The sequence below is a fragment of the Ictidomys tridecemlineatus genome, chromosome 2 (genome assembly GCF_052094955.1).
Source record: "Ictidomys tridecemlineatus isolate mIctTri1 chromosome 2, mIctTri1.hap1, whole genome shotgun sequence".
Taxonomy (NCBI): Eukaryota; Metazoa; Chordata; class Mammalia; order Rodentia; family Sciuridae; genus Ictidomys; species Ictidomys tridecemlineatus.
In genome coordinates this window covers 5,254,548-5,275,492 of record NC_135478.1, presented here as the reverse complement: position 1 = coordinate 5,275,492, position 20,945 = coordinate 5,254,548, and the positions used below count along the sequence as shown (strand labels likewise).

General features: G+C 50.9%; 3 protein-coding genes across 4 annotated transcripts; 2 read left to right on the top strand and 1 right to left on the bottom strand.

Annotated features, from left to right (window-relative positions):
* Nucleotides 1–306: 306 nt before the first annotated feature.
* Nucleotides 307–1,268, bottom strand: Rps28 (ribosomal protein S28). Its single transcript, XM_005332145.5, has 4 exons — nucleotides 1,123–1,268; nucleotides 981–1,028; nucleotides 571–704; nucleotides 307–385 (listed from the first exon to the last, which is right to left on the bottom strand). The coding sequence occupies exons 1-3, from the start codon at nucleotides 1,159–1,161 to the stop codon at nucleotides 582–584; spliced, it is 210 nt and encodes a 69-aa protein (XP_005332202.1). The 5' UTR covers nucleotides 1,162–1,268; the 3' UTR covers nucleotides 307–385; nucleotides 571–581.
* On the top strand, nucleotides 1,250–6,144 carry Ndufa7 (NADH:ubiquinone oxidoreductase subunit A7). Its single transcript, XM_005332144.5, has 4 exons — nucleotides 1,250–1,378; nucleotides 1,742–1,791; nucleotides 4,421–4,570; nucleotides 5,929–6,144. The coding sequence occupies exons 1-4, from the start codon at nucleotides 1,328–1,330 to the stop codon at nucleotides 6,017–6,019; spliced, it is 342 nt and encodes a 113-aa protein (XP_005332201.1). The 5' UTR covers nucleotides 1,250–1,327; the 3' UTR covers nucleotides 6,020–6,144.
* A 2,537-nt stretch (nucleotides 6,145–8,681) lies between these two features.
* Cd320 (CD320 molecule) lies at nucleotides 8,682–13,230 on the top strand. 2 transcript variants are annotated; one of them, XM_021730968.3, is made up of 5 exons: nucleotides 8,682–8,901; nucleotides 11,419–11,544; nucleotides 11,989–12,222; nucleotides 12,470–12,616; nucleotides 12,781–13,230. In XM_021730968.3, exons 1-5 carry the CDS (start codon nucleotides 8,775–8,777, stop codon nucleotides 12,918–12,920), a joined length of 774 nt encoding a protein of 257 aa, XP_021586643.2. In that variant the 5' UTR covers nucleotides 8,682–8,774; the 3' UTR covers nucleotides 12,921–13,230. The 2 variants fall into 2 exon arrangements, with proteins under 2 accessions (XP_021586643.2, XP_005332200.2); XM_005332143.5 differs by having other exon boundaries at nucleotides 8,684–8,901; nucleotides 12,778–13,230.
* Nucleotides 13,231–20,945: the final 7,715 nt, after the last annotated feature.

The window sequence follows — 20,945 nt, the reverse complement described above, 5'->3', positions numbered from 1 at the left end:
TTGCCCCCAGGAGTGTGTGCGTGGGGGGCTGGGACACATGTGCATGGTTCCTCTTTTTCTTTTTTTTTTTCAATAGTAGATTGACACAATACCTTTATTTTTAGGGGGTGCTGAAGATCCAACCCAGTGCCTCACATGTGTAGGGTGTGCTCTCTACCACTGAGCCACAACCCCAGCCCAGCACGGTTCTTGGGAAAAACCACACCCCCTCAAATTGCAGATTGCAGAGGGTTGATGACCACTAGGGGGGGGGGGTCACACAGCAAAGGGCCAAAAGAAAATCTAGTTAACAGCCCAGACAAAAACTGGAGTTTATATACATACAAACTCTTTATTTTAACAAATGCAGGTCATCCTGTGGGCCAAGTAGTACAGATCCAGGACCCTGTAAATAGAGTAGAATATGAGATGCCGGCAGAGCCCTCAGCAACTAGCAAAATTCTCTTCACTCTTGCCAGTTATCTACAGATCCTTTCCACCTCCTAAGACCCTTCCACCTAAGCCGTGGATCTAATAGGGACATAATTCAACCCATAACACAGGCAGGGTGAAGGCTGCCTCTGTACCTACCAGCAGCAAGTTCAGCGCAGCCTCCTAGCCTCTCGCTCTGATTCCAATAAAGTTAGCACGTCGCCCTCACGGACGGGGCCTTTCACGTTGCGGATGATGGAGCGGCTTGTGTCGTCCATGAATTCCACGCGCACCTACAGGCCCACCGGAGGGCAGGAGTAAGAGTGGACGAGTCAAAAGTTACCACGAGGTGGAAAGCTGACATGGGTTCAGAGGACGTATCGGGATCGGACTTGAGAAAACTTGTGGGGACCATCGGAACCCGAGGGAATGAGGTGGCCAGGGCTCGGAGCCCCGGGATAAAGGGAATGTCGATTCTCAGATCCCCTTAGGTAGGGTCTGAGGCAGGGAAAGGGTTTTCATCAGGGCTCAGATCCTCGCAAGTCGTCCGGGCGCCCCCACCCGCTCACCTGCGTGCACTGTCCCTGCGAGCCGGTCCTACCCAGCACCTTGGTGACCTGGCGGAAAGAAGCTACAATCAGACCTGGACTTCCCGGTTCTTCTACCCACTCCCTCAATTCCTCTGAGCCCCAAGGCGGGCGCCCGCCTCACCCTGGCCAGCTTGATGGGCTGCACACGGCTCGTGTCCATGATGGCGGCGCCGCGGCTGTCGGTGGAGAGAAATCACGTGTCTCCGGGATAGCTTTTATACAACGCTCTAGCCACGCCCACTGCTGCTCTCGCGATATGACGCCGCGCACTTCCCAGTATCCCTCGCGGTAGAGACGTCACCGACGCCCTTCAGCGCGGACGGAAGATGGCGTCCGCTACCCGCTTTATTCAGAAGCTGCGGAACTGGGCATCTGGGGTGCGCGGGATGGGCTGGGCCGCGCTGGAGGGGATGGGGACAGGGACGAGGCTGTGGGCTCTGAGTACCCCATACTCGCTACTTACTTCCCTCCTAAGCCGGGCCTTCGCTCAGTGGAGGATGTCTCCTAGATTCCCCAGTTTCTGACCCTGTTAGCCTGGAATTTACTGTCCCACCGCCACTATCTGGGCCCGGGACTGACTCAAGTCTGGGATTTCCCTCGCTCCCCACCTTGCCTTTGGACCCCGTGGCCCTAGCATTCCTCTTCATCAGCATGGCCCATAGACCTGTCCTGGCTGTTCATCCCCTTCCCTCTTCTCCCCTGCGATGCCCCGCAGGCTGACCTCCCTTCTCCTCCCACAGCAAGACCTGCAGGCGAAGCTGCAGCTGCGCTACCAGGAGATCGCCAAGCGGTGAGCCGGCCCCGCTCGCTGCCCAGCCTCCAGTCTGGTCTTTTCTCCACCAAATGCAAAATCCGTGTGCTGTTAGATCCCTGGAGCGCTGGGCAGGGATCCTGCCTCCACCGCCTGCGAGGCTATGGAGGCAGAAATAAAACTATGCCTTTAAGTTTGCTCAACTCTCCATGGAGCCGGCTTCTTTGTAATAGGGAGGCTGGGCGTGTATTCTGGTTTGGAATTTTGAGTAGGTGTTCAGTTTTCGATGTGGCCCCTTACTGTTTAACCCCCAAGCTACAGAGTTAAAAACAAGAGACCTGGAGAGGCTAAATCATTTGTCTACAATCAGTTGGACACTAGAATGTGACAGCAGGGGGTTGAACCCCAAAGCGTCCCGATTTCAAACTCTTTCATGTAGTTGATATATATATATACAAGCCCTTGCCATGTTCTCAGCTTTGGGGATACTCTATGAACAAGAGAAGTTCTTATCCACATCTCTTTGGTGGTGTTCACCTCCTAGGGAGAAACAATAGGGAAATAAACATAGCAAGTACCATGGTTCTGAAATGTTTTCAAGATAAAACAATAAATGCGAATAAGCTGGAGGGTGGCTATCCGGAGTTAGATGGTTGGGAGAGGTCTTTTTTCAGGGTTTACCGTTGAGTCACCCAAATGATGGGAAGGAACCAAAGAATAACCATTGAAAAAGCATATTGCTGTTGGCAGAGGGACCAGCAAGTACCGAGGTTGTGAGGTTGGGCAGAGTCTGAAGTAGGAAGGAAGTTAGTATGGTGGGAATACATCCAGGGAAAGGACTTTGGGATTGAACTCAGGGCAGCATGCATGCTAGGCAAGTGTCTACCACTGAACAATCCCTCCCAAGTCATTCAAGGTTATCATGAATGAAAGTAAACTAGCATTAATAGCATTAAAATAATCAAATTTATGTGAATGCTGCATGTTGTGATTAGTTCCAAATATCCTAAAATATTGAATTGTTTTTTTTTTTTTTTTGGTGGTACTGGAGATTGAACCCATGGGTGCTCTGTCACTAAGTCACATCCCCACCTCGCTGGCCTTGAACTTTGATCCTCCTGCCTCAGGAATTAACAGGCCTGGGCCAGTGTGCCCAGCTTGAATTGCTTTTCTATCAGGGTAGTTAGTGGGCCAGTTGAGAAAATGATTTTGTGAATTTTTCAACTTCTTTAGGATAGTGGTGCCCTGTAGTGATTAATTTGGGCCCTTTCATTGGGCAACTGTTACCTTTCTGTGCAAGGATGCAGAAACCTAAGGTCTATAGTTTAGAGGGGCATCTTTGCATTCAGTAGGAAAATTCTGTCACATAATATATTGCATGTCATGTTTTAAAATGTTTACCTTATATCTGCATTTCTTATTTTAAAAATACAAATACTATCACAGATATTTAAGTTGTAACACAACAGTTACCAGACAAAAATATTATTCAACAACGTAACTAAATAAAAACCAGATTTTCTTTTCTTTTCTTTTTTTTTTTTGGTAGTGGGTATTTAACCCAGGGGCACTTAACCACTGAGCCACATCCCCAGACCATTTTATATTTAAAAAAATTTTTTAGTTGTAAATTAACACAATACCTTTATTTTGTTTATTTGTATGTGGTGTTGAAGATCGAACCCAGTGCCTCACACATGCAAGGCAAGCGCTCTACTACTGAGCCACAACTCCAGCTCCCCTTTTTATTTTTTGAGACAGGGCCTCGTTAGGTTTCTTAGAGCCTCCATAAGTTGCTGAGGTTGACTTCAAACTTGTAATCCTCCTGCCTCAGCCTCCCGAGTCACTGGGATACAGGCATGCACCACTGCCCCTGGCAAAACCAGATCTTGTGATTTTTCTCCCTGTCTTCTCTGTCCCCTCCCTCTTTCCCACTTTCCTCTGGGAAGCTCCTCTTTTGTTTAGAACTCAGCATTTCCTTTTAAGGCCTCAGACTTCTTGGTAAATTTAGTCCAGGATTTAGTGCAAGAGTCTTGGCGTCATACCACACAGTGGCAGGAAATGTAGAGGTCTGGACAGGCTCCAAGGGCAAGGTGTTCTTTGGGGAATAAGCTTTGATCCCAGCAGGATTCTTCAAAGAGTTCCTGAGATGACAGGAAACCCAGGGATTCCATAGATTGGCCTTTTGGGAAAAAGCTACTCAAAGCAGACAAAAATCCAGTGCTGCTGTCCAAGTGTTTACAGTTGATGGATAGGTGGTAGCCATAACCTGGCTCTCTGCCTCTTCAGTTTCCTGAGCTCCTGCAGGTAGAGGTGAGGCCAGCTGCCAAACTTGGCTCTACATAGATATGGGCTCCCCTTCTGGGAGTCTCACCAAGCGTCCTTCATACCTATCATATTTACCTACCATGGGGGAGCCTGAAGTAAGGCAGACTTTGACCTGACCTTGTATTACCCTCACATCCAAAGCAATGTCTACTACCTGCTTCTGGGCTCTGGGCCCCTACCCATGCATATATGCATAACTGTGCCAAGAGACATGTTGGGCTTGCAGCCCATTCCTATGGCCACAGACCCTGAGTCTTTGACTGACTTGATTGGACCACAGTGAGGCAATGGGAGAGACTGTTGGTTTGCTTCATTCAGTGCCAATGTTCTTTCTCCTTAGGACTCAGCCTCCTCCCAAGCTCCCTGTGGGCCCCAGCCATAAGCTCTCCAACAATTACTACTGTACTCGTGATGGCCGCCGGGAAGCTGTGCCCCCCTCAATCATCATGTCCTCACAGAAGGCACTGGTGTCAGGCAAGACAGCAGAGAGGTGAGGACCTTGAGAATCACTTGCCCAGAGACCTACAGTGGTCTCTCCTGCCTCTGGACCTTTCTTCCCTGCTGAAAGGTGCTTTTCTAGATTCTGTTTATCTGGCTGGGGGTGTAGCTTAGTGGTAAAGCACTTGGCTAACATACACAAGGCACTGGGTTCAATTCTCAGCATTGAACCAATGCCTTGTGTATGTTAATTGAATGAAGAATTGTGCTACTGACGGTTTTTCATTCCAGAGCTCATTTAATCCAGCCCCAACCCATGATAGGGTTTAGTACCTCAGTTGGGGGTGCGTGTTTTCAGATGAAGTCTGATGTCCCTTCAAGGGTCCTAGGAAAAGCCTGGACATTTTACTGCTTTTATAATTTTTTTTTTTCTTTTTGGTGGTGGTGCCAGGGATTGAATTCAGGGCCTCATGCATGCTAGGCAAGTGATCTACCACTGAACTATGCCTCCCAAGTCGTTGGCATTATAGGTGGTGAGCCACTGGACTGGCTCCAGTTAGTCTGTCTGTCTTTCTCTCTCTCTCTCTTTCTTTCCAGTAATGGGATTGAACTGAGGACCTTGGCAATGCTTGGCAGTTGCTTTACCACTAAGCTCCTCCTCCAGCTCTTTTTATTTTTTACTTTGAGACAGGTCTTACTAAGTTGCCTGCACTGGCCTTGAACTTGTCATCCTTCCACCTTAGCCTCCTGAGTAGCTGGGATGACAGGTGTACATCACTGCACCTGGCTAAACAGCATTTTGTTCAACTGCATTTTTTTTTTTTTTTGAGAGAGAGAGAAAGAGAATTTTAATATTTATTTAGTTTTCAGCGGTCACAACATCTCTGTTTTGTATGTGGTGCTAAGGATCGAACGCACACCAGGCGATTGAGCCACATCCCCAGCCCTTGTTCAACTGCATATTAACTTTTAGCCACACCAGACTAAGAGATCCCTAAGCACATGACCTTCTTTTACTAGCATTGTGCCCATGTGCAGAACCTTGAGGAAGACCAGTGGACACTGTCACCTGATTACTAGGTCCTTTTGCCAGCATCCTCTTTGGGGGCAGCAGGAATGGTTGGGTGCCTTGTCCACACCAGATGGCTTTAAGTGGGAAGGGAAGAACCCAGCTATTTCCTGCCCAGGAACCAGTGCAGGTTCACTGTCTTTTGCAGGGGGCTGGGGAAGCAAGGAAGTATACCCCCATTGTAGGGGTTTGAGTCGTCTGAGACACCTGCCTTCTGTCTCCAGAACCAGAAAGTCCCAGCACGTGTGTCTGTACCAGGTGTGGGTGTGTTCTCCTCTTAGATCCTTTTGTACTGTTCTCTGGAAACCTAGCCCTAACTGAAGTCTGTGTTCCTCTTCCAGCTCAGCCGTGGCAGCCACTGAGAAGAAAGCAGTGACGCCTGCCCCTCCCATGAAGAGGTGGGAGCTGTCCACAGATGAGCCTTACCTGTGACACTGCCCGCATGCTCATAGGCTACTTGGCCATGTCTCCAGGGCCATCTGAGTGCTTTTCCTCCCTGGATTCCCTCTGGGGATACTGTGACCTAATTTATGAAAAATACAAGGAATTCCATATCACTTCTATTTTTACTTTCTTCTTTTTTAAATAAGGGTCAGGGCCTTTCTCTGTTCCCCAGGCTGACCTTGAACTCCTGGTCTCACGTAATGTTCCTACCTCAGCTTTCCAAGTACCTGGGACAATAGGCATGTATCACCAAGCCTGGAATTTTTGCTTTTTAAGTGACCCCAGCTTACTTGGATTTGGGGTAAAGTTGGTGCCAAGTTTAACTCATGTCAGTGCTTCAGAGGTGGGAAAGGAATGTTTCCTGGGCTTCCTGCATGCAGAGCTGATGATGTGGTGCAGGAGGCCTGACTCTGCTCCCAGGGTCGTGGAAATAGGGAGTGGGGTGGCTCCTTCTTGGTGACTGGGTTCCAGCCCTCTGGGTATTTGGGGAGCAATGACTACCAAGGCCCATGGGAGGGAGTGATACTTAGAAGACCAAACAGATGCTCATTTGAGAACTACCCCTATCATTGCTCATGGGGAAGGAAGTTTAGGCATCTCCCCATTGAGGCCCCCAGTTGGTCTTGGCCACCTGCAGCTCAGTGGGAAAAACAGAGGGCAGCAAGGGCAGCTCACAGAAGTCTCACCTGGAGTGGGTTCAGAAAAGCTTTCCTGAGCCAGAAGGAAGGTTGGGAAGGAAGGTTGCTGGTCCCTGTGGAGCAGTGAGCAGAAGAGAAAAGGCTGCAGAGCGTGAACAGTGGCCTGGAGCAGGGGGAGTGTCAGGGCTGCCCCTCCGAATGACCCTGTAACCTCCAGTAGGTGCAGAACATCTGGCTATGTGCCAAGAGTGTCACACTGTTGGCTTCTGGAAGCTTAGAGCCAGGGGAGAAAGACCACAGTCCCAGGGCTCCTTCTCTGCTTATATGACTGGATCCCCGAAACCTCCTCACCAAGACCCTGATCCTCAAAGGCAGGGGCAATCCCTTCCCTTCCCCCCTTGGCAGACCTATTTACCCTACTGACCTTTCCATCTGTGAGTGAATCTGAACAACATCACCTTTTATTTCCTTTTCCCATGGTAATCAGGAAGACATAAAAACTAAAACAAAACAAAAAAACATTCCAAAAGAAGATATACAACCTCTAACATTTTCAAATTGGGAAGCATGCCATTAACCTGCAAATAAAACCTTTTCTAGCTGGTGTGGTGGCCCATCCCTGCAATCTCAAAATAAAAAATAAAAAGGGCTGGGTATGTAGCTCATTGGTGAAGCGCCCCTGGGTTCAATTCCTGGGCAAAACAAAGACTTTTCTGTGGAAATATGGGTGATTGCAACCTCACAGGAGACTTAGGGCTGGGAGTGGCAAACACTTGCCCATGTGTCAGTATTGAGGGTCAGTGATTTGTTTGGGGCCCTGCTGGGAGTTGGAGTCACTGCATCTTCTGAAGGCAGAACTGCAAATGACATTTTTCAAGACAAAAATATTGTAGTCAGATTGGACAGAAAGACGTGTGCTAGTGGGAAGAGAAAACCCAAAGGCTGCATAACTCTTTGATGAAGAGGAGGTTGCCAGCTCCCTGGGTATGTGAGAACTAAATAAGCCAACGAGGATGAGTTGATCGCATCCTGGTGAGAGCGACAGAGGAGACATTTAGTCGCCAAGTATCTATTAAGATATCCTGTGTCGGGCATTGAGATAACAGCAGTACACATAGCATTCCTGCCCTGGTGGAGGTGGCGTTCTAGTGGGGAATAGGAAATAAACCAAAATAAGTAAATAAAATATAAAATCTGTCGGTGGCACCAAAGAGGCAATAGGAAGGAGGGGATGGGGAGTGCCTGAGGGGAGTTGCTACCGTATTAAATAAGATCATTAGGCAAGAACATTAGTGGCAGTGTGCATGAGGAACGCAAAGGAGTTTAAGTAGAAGCCGATAACATTTACAAAGCTTCGGCCGGCGCAGTGGCGCACGCCTGTTACGGGAGGCTGAGGCAGAAGGATCGAGATTTCAAAGCTATCCTCAGCAATTTAGCGAGGCCCTAAGCAATTCAGTGAGACCCTGTCTCTAAATAAATAAAATACTTTTATGAAAGGTCTGGGGTTGTGGCTCAGTGGTAAAGGGCACCTAGGTTCAATCCCTGGTCTCTCTCTCTCTCTCTCTCTTTCTCTCTCTCACACACACACACACACACACACACACCAAACAAACAAAAAAACTTTTGCTGGGGCTGGGGCTCAGTGGTAGAGCGTTTTGTCTAGCATGTGCGAGGCACTGGGTTCAATCCTCAGCACCATAAAAGAATGAATAAATAAGAGTCTTACCCTGAAAAAGACATTATCTGGAAATGCTCTAAAATAAAATACTCATGTGTGCACAATGTTACAAAAAAAGAGAGAATGAATAAATAAGATAAAGGTAATGTTGTATCCTTTTAAAAAAACCAAACCAAACCATTTACCTAACTTCAAGTAGGCTGTATACCATTCAATGGACTTTGCCAATGGAAAAGTGGGGAAGAGCTTCAATTTAGGGGCCCCTCGTATTCTGACATTTACGGTACACAGAGCAGTCCGCGCCGCGGGAGCGAGGGGCGCAGGCCCCGCCCAGCTCGCGCGTGCGCGTGCGCGTGCGCAGGGATAAGAACCCGGGCAGACGGCGTGTGGCGGGTACAGCGGCTGGGGCGGCACGAGTAGCGGCTGGATGACGCGGGGCGGAGCACGGCGGATAGCGGCCCTGGGCCTGGCGCTGCGGCTACTGCTCTGCCTCGGGCTGGGCCTGGAGGCCGCCCCGAACCCAGCCCGAACCCGGACGTCGGCCCAGGCTCCAGGTGAGAGAGTCCCCTCAGAGCACGCCCCCGCCCCTCCTGGGGCTGCGCCCCGCCCCCGCGCACTCCGCAGCGCTTTTCCATTGGCTGCGCCGCCTGTCGGTCGTGGACACTCCCCCAGCACATGGGTTTGGATTTAGTAGTGTGCGGGGAGCGGGCACTGGTGCTTTGAGAGCCTGAATGGGGTGCCTTCCACCTGGGCGCCTCCGCCTGCCTCTAACTGCCCTGTGCACCACTTCCCTTCCCCCCATGACCTGTTTTGCTGTATTATGCCCCCATTGTCACCTCTAAGCCGCCCTTCAGTCCAGCATGGTCGGGAAGACTTGTAGCAGGCACAGGTTTTCCGACCTCTAACCACGCAGGATCAGTCTCCTAGTGCTTCCACAGCAGCTGTGCTTTCCAAAAAATCTTCGTCCCGAGGCCTTGTGGCTGTTTCTTGGACAACCAGCCTCACTTTCCCATTCTCTCCTCCTCGGTTTTCTGCCTTCTGGGATGAAAGTTCTCCCTCTCCAGGCGTTAAGCACGGTTCACTTGTGACCCCAACCTCACAAGTGGTTGGGCATGTTCGCCCATGGCCCACGTGATTCTGGGTGTCCAGAGACAGGGGAGCTCTCTCTGAGATCTTCAGAGGCAGCTGGAGGGTCAGAGTGGCCTCCCTGTGCTTATAGGATCCCTAACTTTCAGCTGAGAGCACAGGTTTATACCCTCCACTCTTCCATGTGGTCTCCTCTTATGGCAGACTTACCCCCAAAGTCCCTGCTTTTCAAACTAAATGCTCCTGGTTCTTTAGTGAAGCTGGGCTCATTTTAACCAAGCACTAGAACTCTACACACAAATAGCTCCTTTTCTCAGAGTGCTGAGGTAGGAACTCCCTTCTCTGACATGTGGCCCTGACCTCCACTGAGTGTCCAGTCTATGGGAGGACCATTGTTACACGTGGGAGGCAGTGCTTTGCAGGTCTTTGGCCTACCCCTTTTGTTATTTTCCTAACTGAGGCTGGGAGGGTAAATCACTGCCCTGTCCAACTTCTCTTTGATCGGCTACCCACTGCTACTTACTTTACAGAGAAATACAGTCCAGTAGGCCAGCCAAGGGAGGTCAGAGCCCTCAGAGCAGTTGGTAGCTAGGCCTGGGGAGGAAGTGGCACCTGGAGGCTGCCAGGTTCCTATGGGTAGGGAAAGAAGCTGGTACCTGGTTGTCCCTAGCTCTTCCAGCTCCACAGAAATCAGGGACTGTGGCCAGAGCCCAGTTGGGCCTGGAGGCCTGGGGAGTGGGGGTTGGAGACTCAGGCCCAGGGAATGTAGGTGGAAAGGACAATAGAAGCAGGTCGAGCCGATGGAGCAAGGCCAAGCCAGGGCAGGGTATTTTTACCTCTCCTTGCTATAACCAGGAGAAAGCCTTAAGAGCCACCTCCTGTCTTTGTTTCTCAGGCTTCCTCCTGCTAGAGCAGGTCTCAGGCCCCCCTGTGCTCCTCCAGGTCAGCAAACAGCTCTAGCTCTAGCCTCCTGTTCAGAGTCAAGGAAGGCTCAAGTCTCATTGTACTCATCTTGGACCCTCTTATGACCCATTGCCTGTGCATTGTCAGGGACTTCCCTGGCCTGGGTCATGAGGTCACAGCCATGACCTCTGCTGACTGTGATCTGTGGGAGGGTAGGTGTCATTGGTATAAGGACTGTTGTTTTACACGGGAGGCAGAGCTTGGTGGGTTTCTGAGGGGGACATGAGACCCCTCCCAGGAAGTAAGCTGCTATCTGAAGGCTGTGGAAGAAATCACAGGTGTAGATTGAAGGGGTGGGGAGCTTCTGGGCCAGGGAAAGGTGTAAACAAAGACTGTGGAGCAAAAGACCAGGCCCCCTAGCCCAGCCATGTGCATGCCCGGAAGAGGAGCTGATAAAGAGGACAATGTGGAGGAGTTGGATTTGGTAGTGAGAGGGTCTAGGAGCCAGGGAAGTGTGGGTGACAGAATGATGTGACTCTAGTGGAGATTGGAGCCAAGGGTTTAGTGAGGAGATGATGCGTTCAGGTCAGGGAAGGATTTAGGAGGTGAGGCAACAGGGCTTGCTAACAGAGCTGGTTCTCTGCCTAGGGGCTTAGTTTCCCTTTTTGCTAAGCAGGTGGAATAGAATAGACCCTGATGACCTTGACCATGCGTCTTATCTGGAACATGTGGGGGATGGCTTCTCCCCTAGTCTGTTGAACCACAGAGATTAGAGGTCTCTCTGGTAGACTGGCCATTTGGAACCTTGTAGACTCCAGGCCCTGGGTTCAAATTCTGACTCTGCCACTAGCTTTGTGGCTTTCTCTTAGGGTCCTCTATAGACTATGTATCACAGCAGTGCCCACCCAGTAGGGCTTCAAACCCCCCACACAGTGAGTGAGCGCTTTGCAAAGGGTGGCCACCTGTGTAGTTCCTGCTCCCTGGGACTGGCTTGTCCCAGTGGTTGCAGCCTGTGACCCCTGGCCCTCGTGGAGAGGATTCAGACTGGGGTCTCCCAGGCGTCACTTGTGCATATCTCATAGGCCCCAGTGCAGGCTCGTGTCAGCCCACCCACTTCCAGTGCCGCAGCAGTGGCTTCTGTGTGCCCCTCACCTGGCGTTGCGATGGCGACTGGGACTGCTCAGATGGTAGCGACGAGGAGGAGTGCAGTAAGTGCCCATATCCTGGGGCGGGGCTTTCAGGGGTGGGGCCTGGGAATGGAAGGTTATACTCTTGGGCAGATGGGGAGAAAAGGGCTGGGGATGTAGCTCAGTGGTACCCCTGTGTTCAACCCCCCAGTACCAAGAAAAGAAAAGAGGTGGGGTCTGGGCTGGGGGCGAAGCTTAGTGAAAAAGTCCTTGCCTAGCTTGCTCGAGGCCCCAGGTTCAATCCAAGTTAGGCTTTTGGGAAGTGGAGTGAGTGGGGTCTCGTGGGGAGGAACTTGCTGGGAGGCAGGACCTCGGAAGGTGGAGAGCTGACAGGAGCCAAGGGCAGAGCCTTAGCGCAAGGCGGGTCTTCCTACAGCTGTTCTCAGAAGGCGGGACTTACTGGGAAGCTCTGTGCAGAATGCCGGGCTTTCTTGCATGGGTGTTTGGGACCTGACTGTGCCCTAGGGATCGAGCCGTGTACCCAGAATGGGCAGTGCCCTCCACCCCCTGGCCTCCCCTGCTCCTGCGATAACATCAGTGGTTGCTCTGGTGACACCTACAAGCACCTTCAGAACTGCAGTGGCCAGCCCTGCCCCGCAGACCATCTGCACTGCGCACAGGAGGGCACCTGCATCCCACACACGTGGCGCTGCGATGGCCACTCAGACTGCATGGACTCCAGTGATGAGCTTGGCTGCGGTACATCCCCAGGACCTCGGGGCACCTGTGGGAGTGGGGAGGGCTAGGGCTGGTGAAGAGCACCTGATATCTGCTAGGGTGCTCGTGACTGGCAGAGTGTGGACACGGCACTCTCCTGGGCCGCCTCCTTGGGTGGCGTGGCATTGTTAGGAGTAGCCCACCTGATCTGGGATCAGGAGGAACCTCAAGAGGAGCCTCCACATGCCCCGTGCCCTGGGTGACTACTGAGTGCCTGCTTTTATTGCAGAAACCAACAAGACTTTCCAGGGAGGGGGTGCCATAACCATGACCCCTGGGACCCTGGAGATTGTCACTTCTCTCAGGAATGCCACAGACGACTCTGCTGGGCACCAGTACAGAAGCCCAGGTGTCCACGGGGCCGTTGTTGCTGCTGGTGAGATTCTCAGCCTCCCTGCCCCTGGGCCTGTTCTGGGGGAATTGGGTCTGGGTGGGGACGGGATGCAGGCCACCCAGCCCCATATGTTGGGAGCTCAGTGGCTGTGAGAGCCTGTGCCTTCCTCCCACTACCCCTCTGTCCATCTCTGTGTCCCACAGCAGTGCTGAGTGCCAGCCTGGCTGTTGCCATCCTCCTGGTAGTGATATGGCTCCGAGCCCAGGGGTATCTACCCGCGCGGGGGCTTCTGGTGGCAGTGAAGGAGTCTCTGCCGCTGTCAGAACGGAAGACCTCAGTGCTCTGAGGACACGCTCTCACACCTCGTTGCCCCTGCCTGAGTGCAGCCAGATGAGGATTGTCTGCATGGGAACCTGCGGGCAGCTGCTGGGGCCCCAGCCCTCAGAGACGTGGGTGCTCCTGGCCACCTAGAACCTTGCAGACGTGGCCCAGGAGGCTGGGACACTCCCTGTGCACAGGAGGAGTTTGGATGGAGAACACACCACAGCCAGAGACGAGGGGCTGGCCGCAGCCCCTCCCAGGGCCGAGGATGGCCCTGCACCTAGACACTCCTGCCACCCTTGCTAGGGTGACAATTAAAGTTCTTCCACGTCCTCTCCCTGCCTCTGGGCCTCTGTCTTCCTGGTCTGGGCAGCCTGGGGCCTTTGTTTTACCCGTCTTCTGTGAGGTTCCAGAGAGGAGGGGATGCAGGACCTCATGCCCAGCACCCTCTCGGCCCCTCCTCCTCTCGCCTCCTGAGAGCAGGGGTGACGCGGCTGCAGTGGCAGGGAGGTCTGCATCGATGGCAGCTTTGATGGCAGGCCTCATGGAGGAAGAGCAGAGCTCAGGCAGCACCTCCCGTCTTGAGTTGCAGCCCTTCGTCCATCATGGCCTCTCCCCCTGTGAGAAGAGGCTGTGGGTGGCCCTGGCCCCAGCTCCACCCTGCTGTGAAACATGGGTTTTATTATCAGGGCTGGTGAGGCCTACGGATCAAGAAAGAAGGCCCCTGAAAAGGTCACACTCAATGGATATGGTGGCACACGCCTGTGATCCCAGAATTGGGGAACTGAGGCAGGGGGATGGCAAGTTAGTGAAACCCAGTCTCACAGAGGGTTGGGGGTGTGCCTCAGTGGTAGAGCCTGGGTTCAATCCCCAGCACCAAAAGAAAAAAAAAAAAAAAGGAAGAAGATATAACTCAGATTCTTACAGTGGCGGTGGGGTCACAGGTAGCTGTCAGGCTGCAGAGTCATACAGGGAAGAAGCTTCAAGTGAGGGATGTCCTTGGTCAGGAGGCAGAGAAGGCTGGAAACCTCGGGCAAAAGCCCTTATGGTGGTTTCTGTGGGAAGCAGTGGGTGAGGTAGGATAAGTAGCCCCAGGAGTGGCTAGTTCCATTCATTTTGGGAGGGTTGTGTGCCTGGGGGAGCCTGCCGGTGGCTCTTCTGAGGTGTCTGGTTCTTGGCTCTGGGGTGGGGCTGGGGCATGGTGTCCAGGAGCCTAGTGAAGGGAGTGTGGCTTGCCTGTGGAAGGCAGGATCCCAGGTAGGCAGGTTGTTTCCTGTCCTTAGGAATTAGATAGCGCTGGGCCGGGCTGTCCCTTGCTGGGTCAGTGGGGTGCCTTAGTGTTCTCTGTCATAGTTCCAGTTCCTGGACTCACTGGTGGTTCTTTTGTTCCACATGGTGGATTCCATGCTCTTGAGATAGGCTGGCTGAGTGTCACTTCGTGGAATGTCTTACGTGTACCCTGGGGGAAATGCTGGGACAGCCAGGTGCTCTCTGTGCTCTTCCGAACAGGCCTGCTGCACTGTCCTTGGTCCTTGGGAAGTTGGGGCTTCCAAGGTGCAAAGCAGAAGTTGCTGGACCAGCAGCATTTCTGCTTTAGGGTGTTAGTTAGCTCAGCGTGTATCCTGTGAGAGTGTGGGTGAGTGGGTGTGTGAGTGTGAGCGTGTGTGTGTGTGTGTGTGTGTACCACGTAAAGGTATGAATAGCTGCAGGCCCTGTTTGTCAGGCCCTCTTTACCAACTGCCACAGGTGGGGCAGAGGGCAGGAGTGGGCGGGAACGGGGCAGGCCTGAGGTGAGTGCTCCCTGCCTGCTGGCGAGTAGCTCTGCTTTGCTGTCGTGTGTGCGTGCGTGAGCTATTTCCTCCAGCAGGACTCTGTGCTGGCAGCTGCCCATCCTGTCCTCAGAATCGGCCTAGAGAGTCATTTCCAGGAAATCCGAGTTTAAAGTGGTGTGAGCATGGAGGGTCCTTGCATGTGGGACTCCACGTCTTGCTGGCCTGGGAGCCCAGACCTGTAGGCATCTTGCTTTCCCACTTGACCACTTGGTCTCAGCCTGCAGCCAGGACTGGGGACAAGTGCCCCACCCTCAGCGGCAGCTCAGTGGGTCCTTTCCTTCTCCTCCTCAGTAAGGAGCCCCAAATGTCCAGTCGTATCACTCTGTGCCACCCGGATCCTTGTCTTGGAGCTGAGCCCTAAGTTTGCTGCCCTTTTTCTCTTTGTGCCCCATTCTGATTACTCATGCTGAGGGGAAAGGTAGCCTCGTCTCCGGCTGAACAGGATAGGGTCCCAGGCAGCTCCAGTGTTCTTCCCACCCCATGTCACGGACTGTGGTCTGGACCTCCGAGTGTGTTTCAGGGGCTACACATGGTCCAGGTGGGCAGAGGTCCCGGCACCTGGCGGATGAGTGCTTGGCAAATTCCAAATGGGCTCAAGGTGGCCAGGAAGGGGTGGCCTGGGGGCTGGGTGGGGAGATGGGGAGGGGAGGAAGCTGTGTGTGTGTGTGTGTGTGTGTGTGAGAGAGAGAGAGTTTGAGAGCCTGTGAGAGTGTCCTTGTCCAGTCTTCCCCCACCCCTTTTTGATATTGAGGAAAATTCACATAACCTAAATTAACCATTAACCATTTGGAAGTGTACAGTCCTGTGGTGCCTGGCCCACTGACAACATTGTGCAACCATCACTCTGTCTAGATCCAGGGGATTTTCATCATCCCCAGAGGAAACCCTGTGTCCAGTAGCAGTCCCTGTACATCCGCTCTCCCCAGCCCCCGAAACCACTGAGTACTTTGTCCCTGTGGGTTTGCCTGTTCTAGACGCTTCATGTCGGATGGTACCACCTGATCTGTGCTGTCCCCTCCACTGAGCATGTTTTCAGGGTTTGTTCGAGTCGCAGTGTTAGCATTTTGCTCCTTTCCACTGCTGGGCAGTATCTCAGTTTGTGTCCTGGCTGATTGTTCATTGCTTGCTAGGCTCTCTGGCTGTTTCCACTGGCTGTGCTCATGATTACAGGGGGGAAAGTTAAGGTCCGTGAGCTCAAGGTCATGTAGCATCTGAACTGGGATTTGAACCTCGGTAGGGCACTCTGGACCACGGTGCCCAGTTGTTCTCTCGCCCTCCCTAAGGTCAAAAGCAAGACTGAGTGGAGCCCCACAGACCCAGAGTGCACCTGGGCTGTTTGGTGCCAGGTCCCCATGCCTTGGGTAGTGGTCAAGTGGAGACAGAGTGGTCCTTCGCCACGGTGTGAGGTCCTGGTTAGACCAGGCACAGGTTCGCCAGGGCCTGCTTCCACGGTGGCATGTGGAGGCTGTGTACTGCCTGCTGCTTCTGCCCAGGTTTGGGATCCAGCTTGTGCCGAGGCTATAGCTCAGCCTGGCTGGGATAACCTGGAATGTTAGGTGCCAGCTCCTTGGTGCTGAGCCAGAAATTTTAAGCTAACGCCTTACATTCTGACTTCTGGCAACTCTGCCCTCCCTTGGTACCTGTTATCATCCTATTGTCCCCTGTCACCATGCTTAGTCTGTTGCTCTTAGTCTGTTGCTCATCTCCATTGCAGGCCCCTTGCCCAATACCTTTGTCACTGTGGTGGCCTCCTGGAGTCACACCCCTGTCTCAGCCATACTCTCTCCCTAGTCTGTGTCACATTTTCTATAATAGTTCATAGGGACAAAAAGCAGAGACAGGAATTTCTTAACCTCTTCAGGATGGGATTATTATATTTGTAAAGTTGACATTTGAAGAGGTGATTTAAGGAATGTACCAATTTAAAAAAAAGGTGATTAGGTTGGGGGTGTAGGTCGATAGTAGAGCATTTGCCCAGCATATTCAGTGAGGCTCTGGGTTCCATCCTTAGCAATGAAAAATGGGAAGGAGCAGAAAGAAAGAAAAGAACACATGTGACTTAAACATTTATAGGCTTTACTTTTTCTTTTTTCGCTTGTCATTATTCCCTGAACAACACAGTAATGCAACTGTTTGTATACCGTTTATTTTCTATTAACATAGTCATCTGGAGACGGGATGCGGGAGGATAATTGTACTAATTGTACGTTGGACTGCAAATTCTAGAGCGTTTTAAAGGGACTTGGGCACCTGCAGTTTTTGGTATCTGCAGGGCCCCTGCATCCAATCCCCAGCAGACATGATTGTATGGGGCACTGTTCTAGGTGCTCAGTACAGTCATTAACAAAATGGACCTCCAAATTTGGGAGGAAGTATTTTTGGAGGACAGAGGATATGACGGGAGGGGCCAAAGTGGGAGCTTGGAGATCAGGCAGGAAGCGCAGGAAGGGTGGAACCTGGGGGGATGACCGGAGATGGTTGGATTCTGGAACAGTTTAAAGGCAATTGGGGGGGCTGGGGATATGGCTCGAGTGGTAGCACGCTCGCCTGGCATGCGTGCGGCCTGGGTTCGATCCTCAGCACCACATACCAACAAAACAAAACAAAACAGATGTTGTGTCCGGCGAAAACTAAAAAATAAATATTAAAAAAAATTAATGGCAATTGGGCACCAGGATTGATGGCCAACTGGGATGTGGGCGTGGGGAAGCCAGATGCAGGGGCTGAGTGAATGGCGGTAGGCTAGCGGTGACCTTGAGGCTGGGCAGGGCCACGGTGGGGCGTGGCCGCAGTGGGGCGTGGCCCTGGAAGGGGCCCTTAGGAATCCAGCTTGGAGGGTGCTTCTTTTGAGAAAGAAACCTGATGGGGGAGACGGAGAAGGCCCTGGGTCTGGGTTGGAAACCCAAGTAAAGACAGGCGGATGTGTGTGGAGGCAGGAGAGGAGCCAGGTCTAGAGGTTTGGAAAGCGAGGAAGAAGCCCAGGGAGAAGGCACCCAGGGAAGGACACCGGGGACTTCAGGAGAAGGGAAGGAGTCAAATGAGAGGGAGTGGCCGCCACCGGAGTCGCCAACTGCCAGGGGTCAGGTGCAGCAGGCCGTAACGTAACGTGGGGGCCATTGGTGGCCTTGGTGACGAAGGTTTTGTTGAGGAGTGCAGGCTGGAGGGGTGGAAGAGCTGAGCCTTCGGTGCCCCCGAGCTCTGAGGCCAGAGTGCGACCTGGGGTGGGAACCATTTGGAAGTAGAATCGCGTCAGTACTGAACTCGCGTAGACTGCCATAATCCCAGCTACCCCGGAGGCCAAATTCAAACAGCCTCAGCAATTTAGTGAGGTCCTGAGCAACTTAGCAAGACCCTGTCTCAAAATAAAAATAATAATGATAATAATAATGATGTTTGTGTGGACAAACGTACTGTGCTGGCTCATAGATATTTCAGTAGTCATTTTCTTGCATGTTAGTGAGATTGACCATCCTACCCTATTAAAAAGCATAGTGATGGGTTGGAATTGTAGCTCAGTGGCAGAGCACTTGTCTAGCACCTGTGAGGCACGAGGTTTCATCCTCAGCACCACATAAAAATATATAAAATAATTGTATTAGTGGTAAAATACAATTTTACCACTAATACAATTTTACCATGTTAACTGTTTTTAAATGTACAAATCAGTGGCATTAAGTACACCGAGTTGTGTAACTATTACCACCATCCATCTCCAGAACTCTTCATCTAGCAAAATGGAACTTCTGTACCCAATAAACACTAACTCCTACCTCCCACTCCCCTAGTCCCTGGCATCCATTTGCGTTCTTTTCTGCAAATCTGACTGTCCCAGGTGCCTCGCATGCATGGAATTGTACATTTTTTGTCTGCCTGTCATGTCATTAGAGTTCATCCAGTTCCTTTTCTTTCTAAAGCTAATGTTCTAATATGTATTTTCCCATATTTAAAAAAAATTCCTAGCCTGGCATGGTGGCACATGCCTGTAATCCCAGTGGCTAGGAAGGCTGAGGCAGGAGATTCACGAGTTCAAAGCCAGCCTCAGCAATGGCAGGCACTAAGCAACTCGGTGAGATCTTGTCTCTAATAAAATATAAAATAGAGCTGGGGACGGGGCTCAGTGGTGGAGTGCCCCTGAGATCAATCCCTGGCACCAAAAAAAAAAAAAAAAAAAAAAGTTCCAATGGGGCGTGGTTGTACACACCTGTAATCACAGCCACTAGGGAGGCAGGAAGATTGCAAGTTGCAGGCCAGCATCACAACTTAACAAGGCCCTGTATAAAAAAACAAACAACAACAAAAAAGGTAGGTGGGTGCTGGGGATGTGGCTAAGTGGTAAATCGCCCCTGGGTGCAATCCCCAATACAAAAAAGAAAAAAGTTCCACTCCTATGACTTGCCTGTATATGCCTGTTCGTCCTCTTTCTTTGGAGGTTCGTTTTCTGATATTTGGGAGCTCTTTATTAGGATGGTGTCATCCTCTCTGCATCCTAGGGGACTACCTTCCTTAGGGAACTTGGAGGTCAACCCTTCTCAGTCCTGGGGTTGGGTGAGATTGGCTTCATCCTCAAGTCAGAAGTGGGTTCCATTGGTAAGCAACTTTTCTCTTGGCCACCTGGTTGGTCCACAGGCAGCACGTACCAAGTTTAGGTTGTGGTCCTCCAAGATATTTTCTGGCCTTCTGAGATAATTTATTTATTTATTTTTTCTGGGAAGGTGTGAAGTCTGAAACCATTGTGTTCCATCATTGTCTTCAATCACAGAAAGAGAGAGCCAAGAAAACAGAAGAAAGGGGGCTGGGGATGTGGCTCAAGAGGTATTGCACTCGCCTGGCATGCGTGTGGCCCGGGTTTGATCCTCAGCACCACATACCAACAAAAATGTTGTGTCCGCCGAAAACTGAAAAAAAAAAAAAAAAAGTTAAAATTCTCTCCCTCTCTCCCTCTTAAAAAAAAAAAGTTAAAAAAAAAAAAAGAAAGAAAGAAAGAAAACAGAAGAAAGGGAGCCAGAGCCTGGGTGATGTCATGAACTTCTGCAGCAACCATGCCTGATGGTAGCCTAGTTTCAGAACTGTACAGTCATGGAAGCTAATATCTCTTCAAAAACTGAGCTAGGTTTTTGGGTTAAGTTTTTTTTTTTTAGGGGTGTGTGTGAATGTGTGTGTGGTTAAGTTTTTGTCACTTGTGACTGGAAGATTCCTAAGTGGTTCAGGAATCTTTGGGTTGTTCTGACATTTTGAATGTTGTTCATGTGTCAAGGTTTTCCTTTATGTATATATAAAACAGTTGGACACTATACCTTTATTTTATTTATTTATTTTATGTGGTGCTAAGGACCAAACCCAGCAGCCTTGTACATGCAAGGTGAGTGCTCTACCTCTGAGCTACTACCCCAGCCCCTTCCTTTATATTTTGAGCTTATTGAATAGTTTGCCACCTTACTGCCATAAAGATAGTTCCTTATATTTTATTCTGATAACTTGAGAGCACTCTTCTTTTCAAACCAAATTAGATTAGCAAATAATTGAAGTCAGTCTTTTAAAACTTGCTATGAAAAATAACAACTCTGCCTCTTTTACATTTCCTGCTCTTCAAAACAAACTCTGAACTCTTCCACTGATTTCCCATTTACCTTCCAGTGTGCTCTTTGAGAACATTGGCTGTGTGTGGCTTCTTGCATTTTCATACATTCTAGGGTCAGCCTATTGTGTTCTGCAAAATGGATTCTTTGGGGTCTGGGGTTGTGGCCCAAGGTAGAGTGCTCGCCTAGCATGCATGAGTTCGATCCTCAGCACCACATAAAAATAATATAAAGGTATTGTGCTCATCTGCAACTAAAAATTAAATGTTAAAAAAATAGATCCTTTTTGGGGGCCCCTCCCCCCATACTGAGGATTGAACCTAGGGGTGCTCAACTCCTGAGCTACATCCTTAGTTCTCCTCTTATTCCTCCTCCTCCTCCTCTTCCTCCTCCTCCTCCTCCTCCTCTCCTCTTTAATTTTAAGAGAGGGTCTCTAAATTGCCAGGCTGGTCCTCAATTTGCCATCCTTCTGCTTCAGCCTCTGGAGTTGCTGGGATTGCAGGTGTTTGCCACCACCCCAGGCAAGAGTTTACTCATATAGAGCTTAATCTGTATAAATCGATAAATCTTATGTAGATTTACTTCTAAGTAGTTAGTCTTTTTCTCATATTATAAATGGCATCTTTTCTAAATCATTGTTGT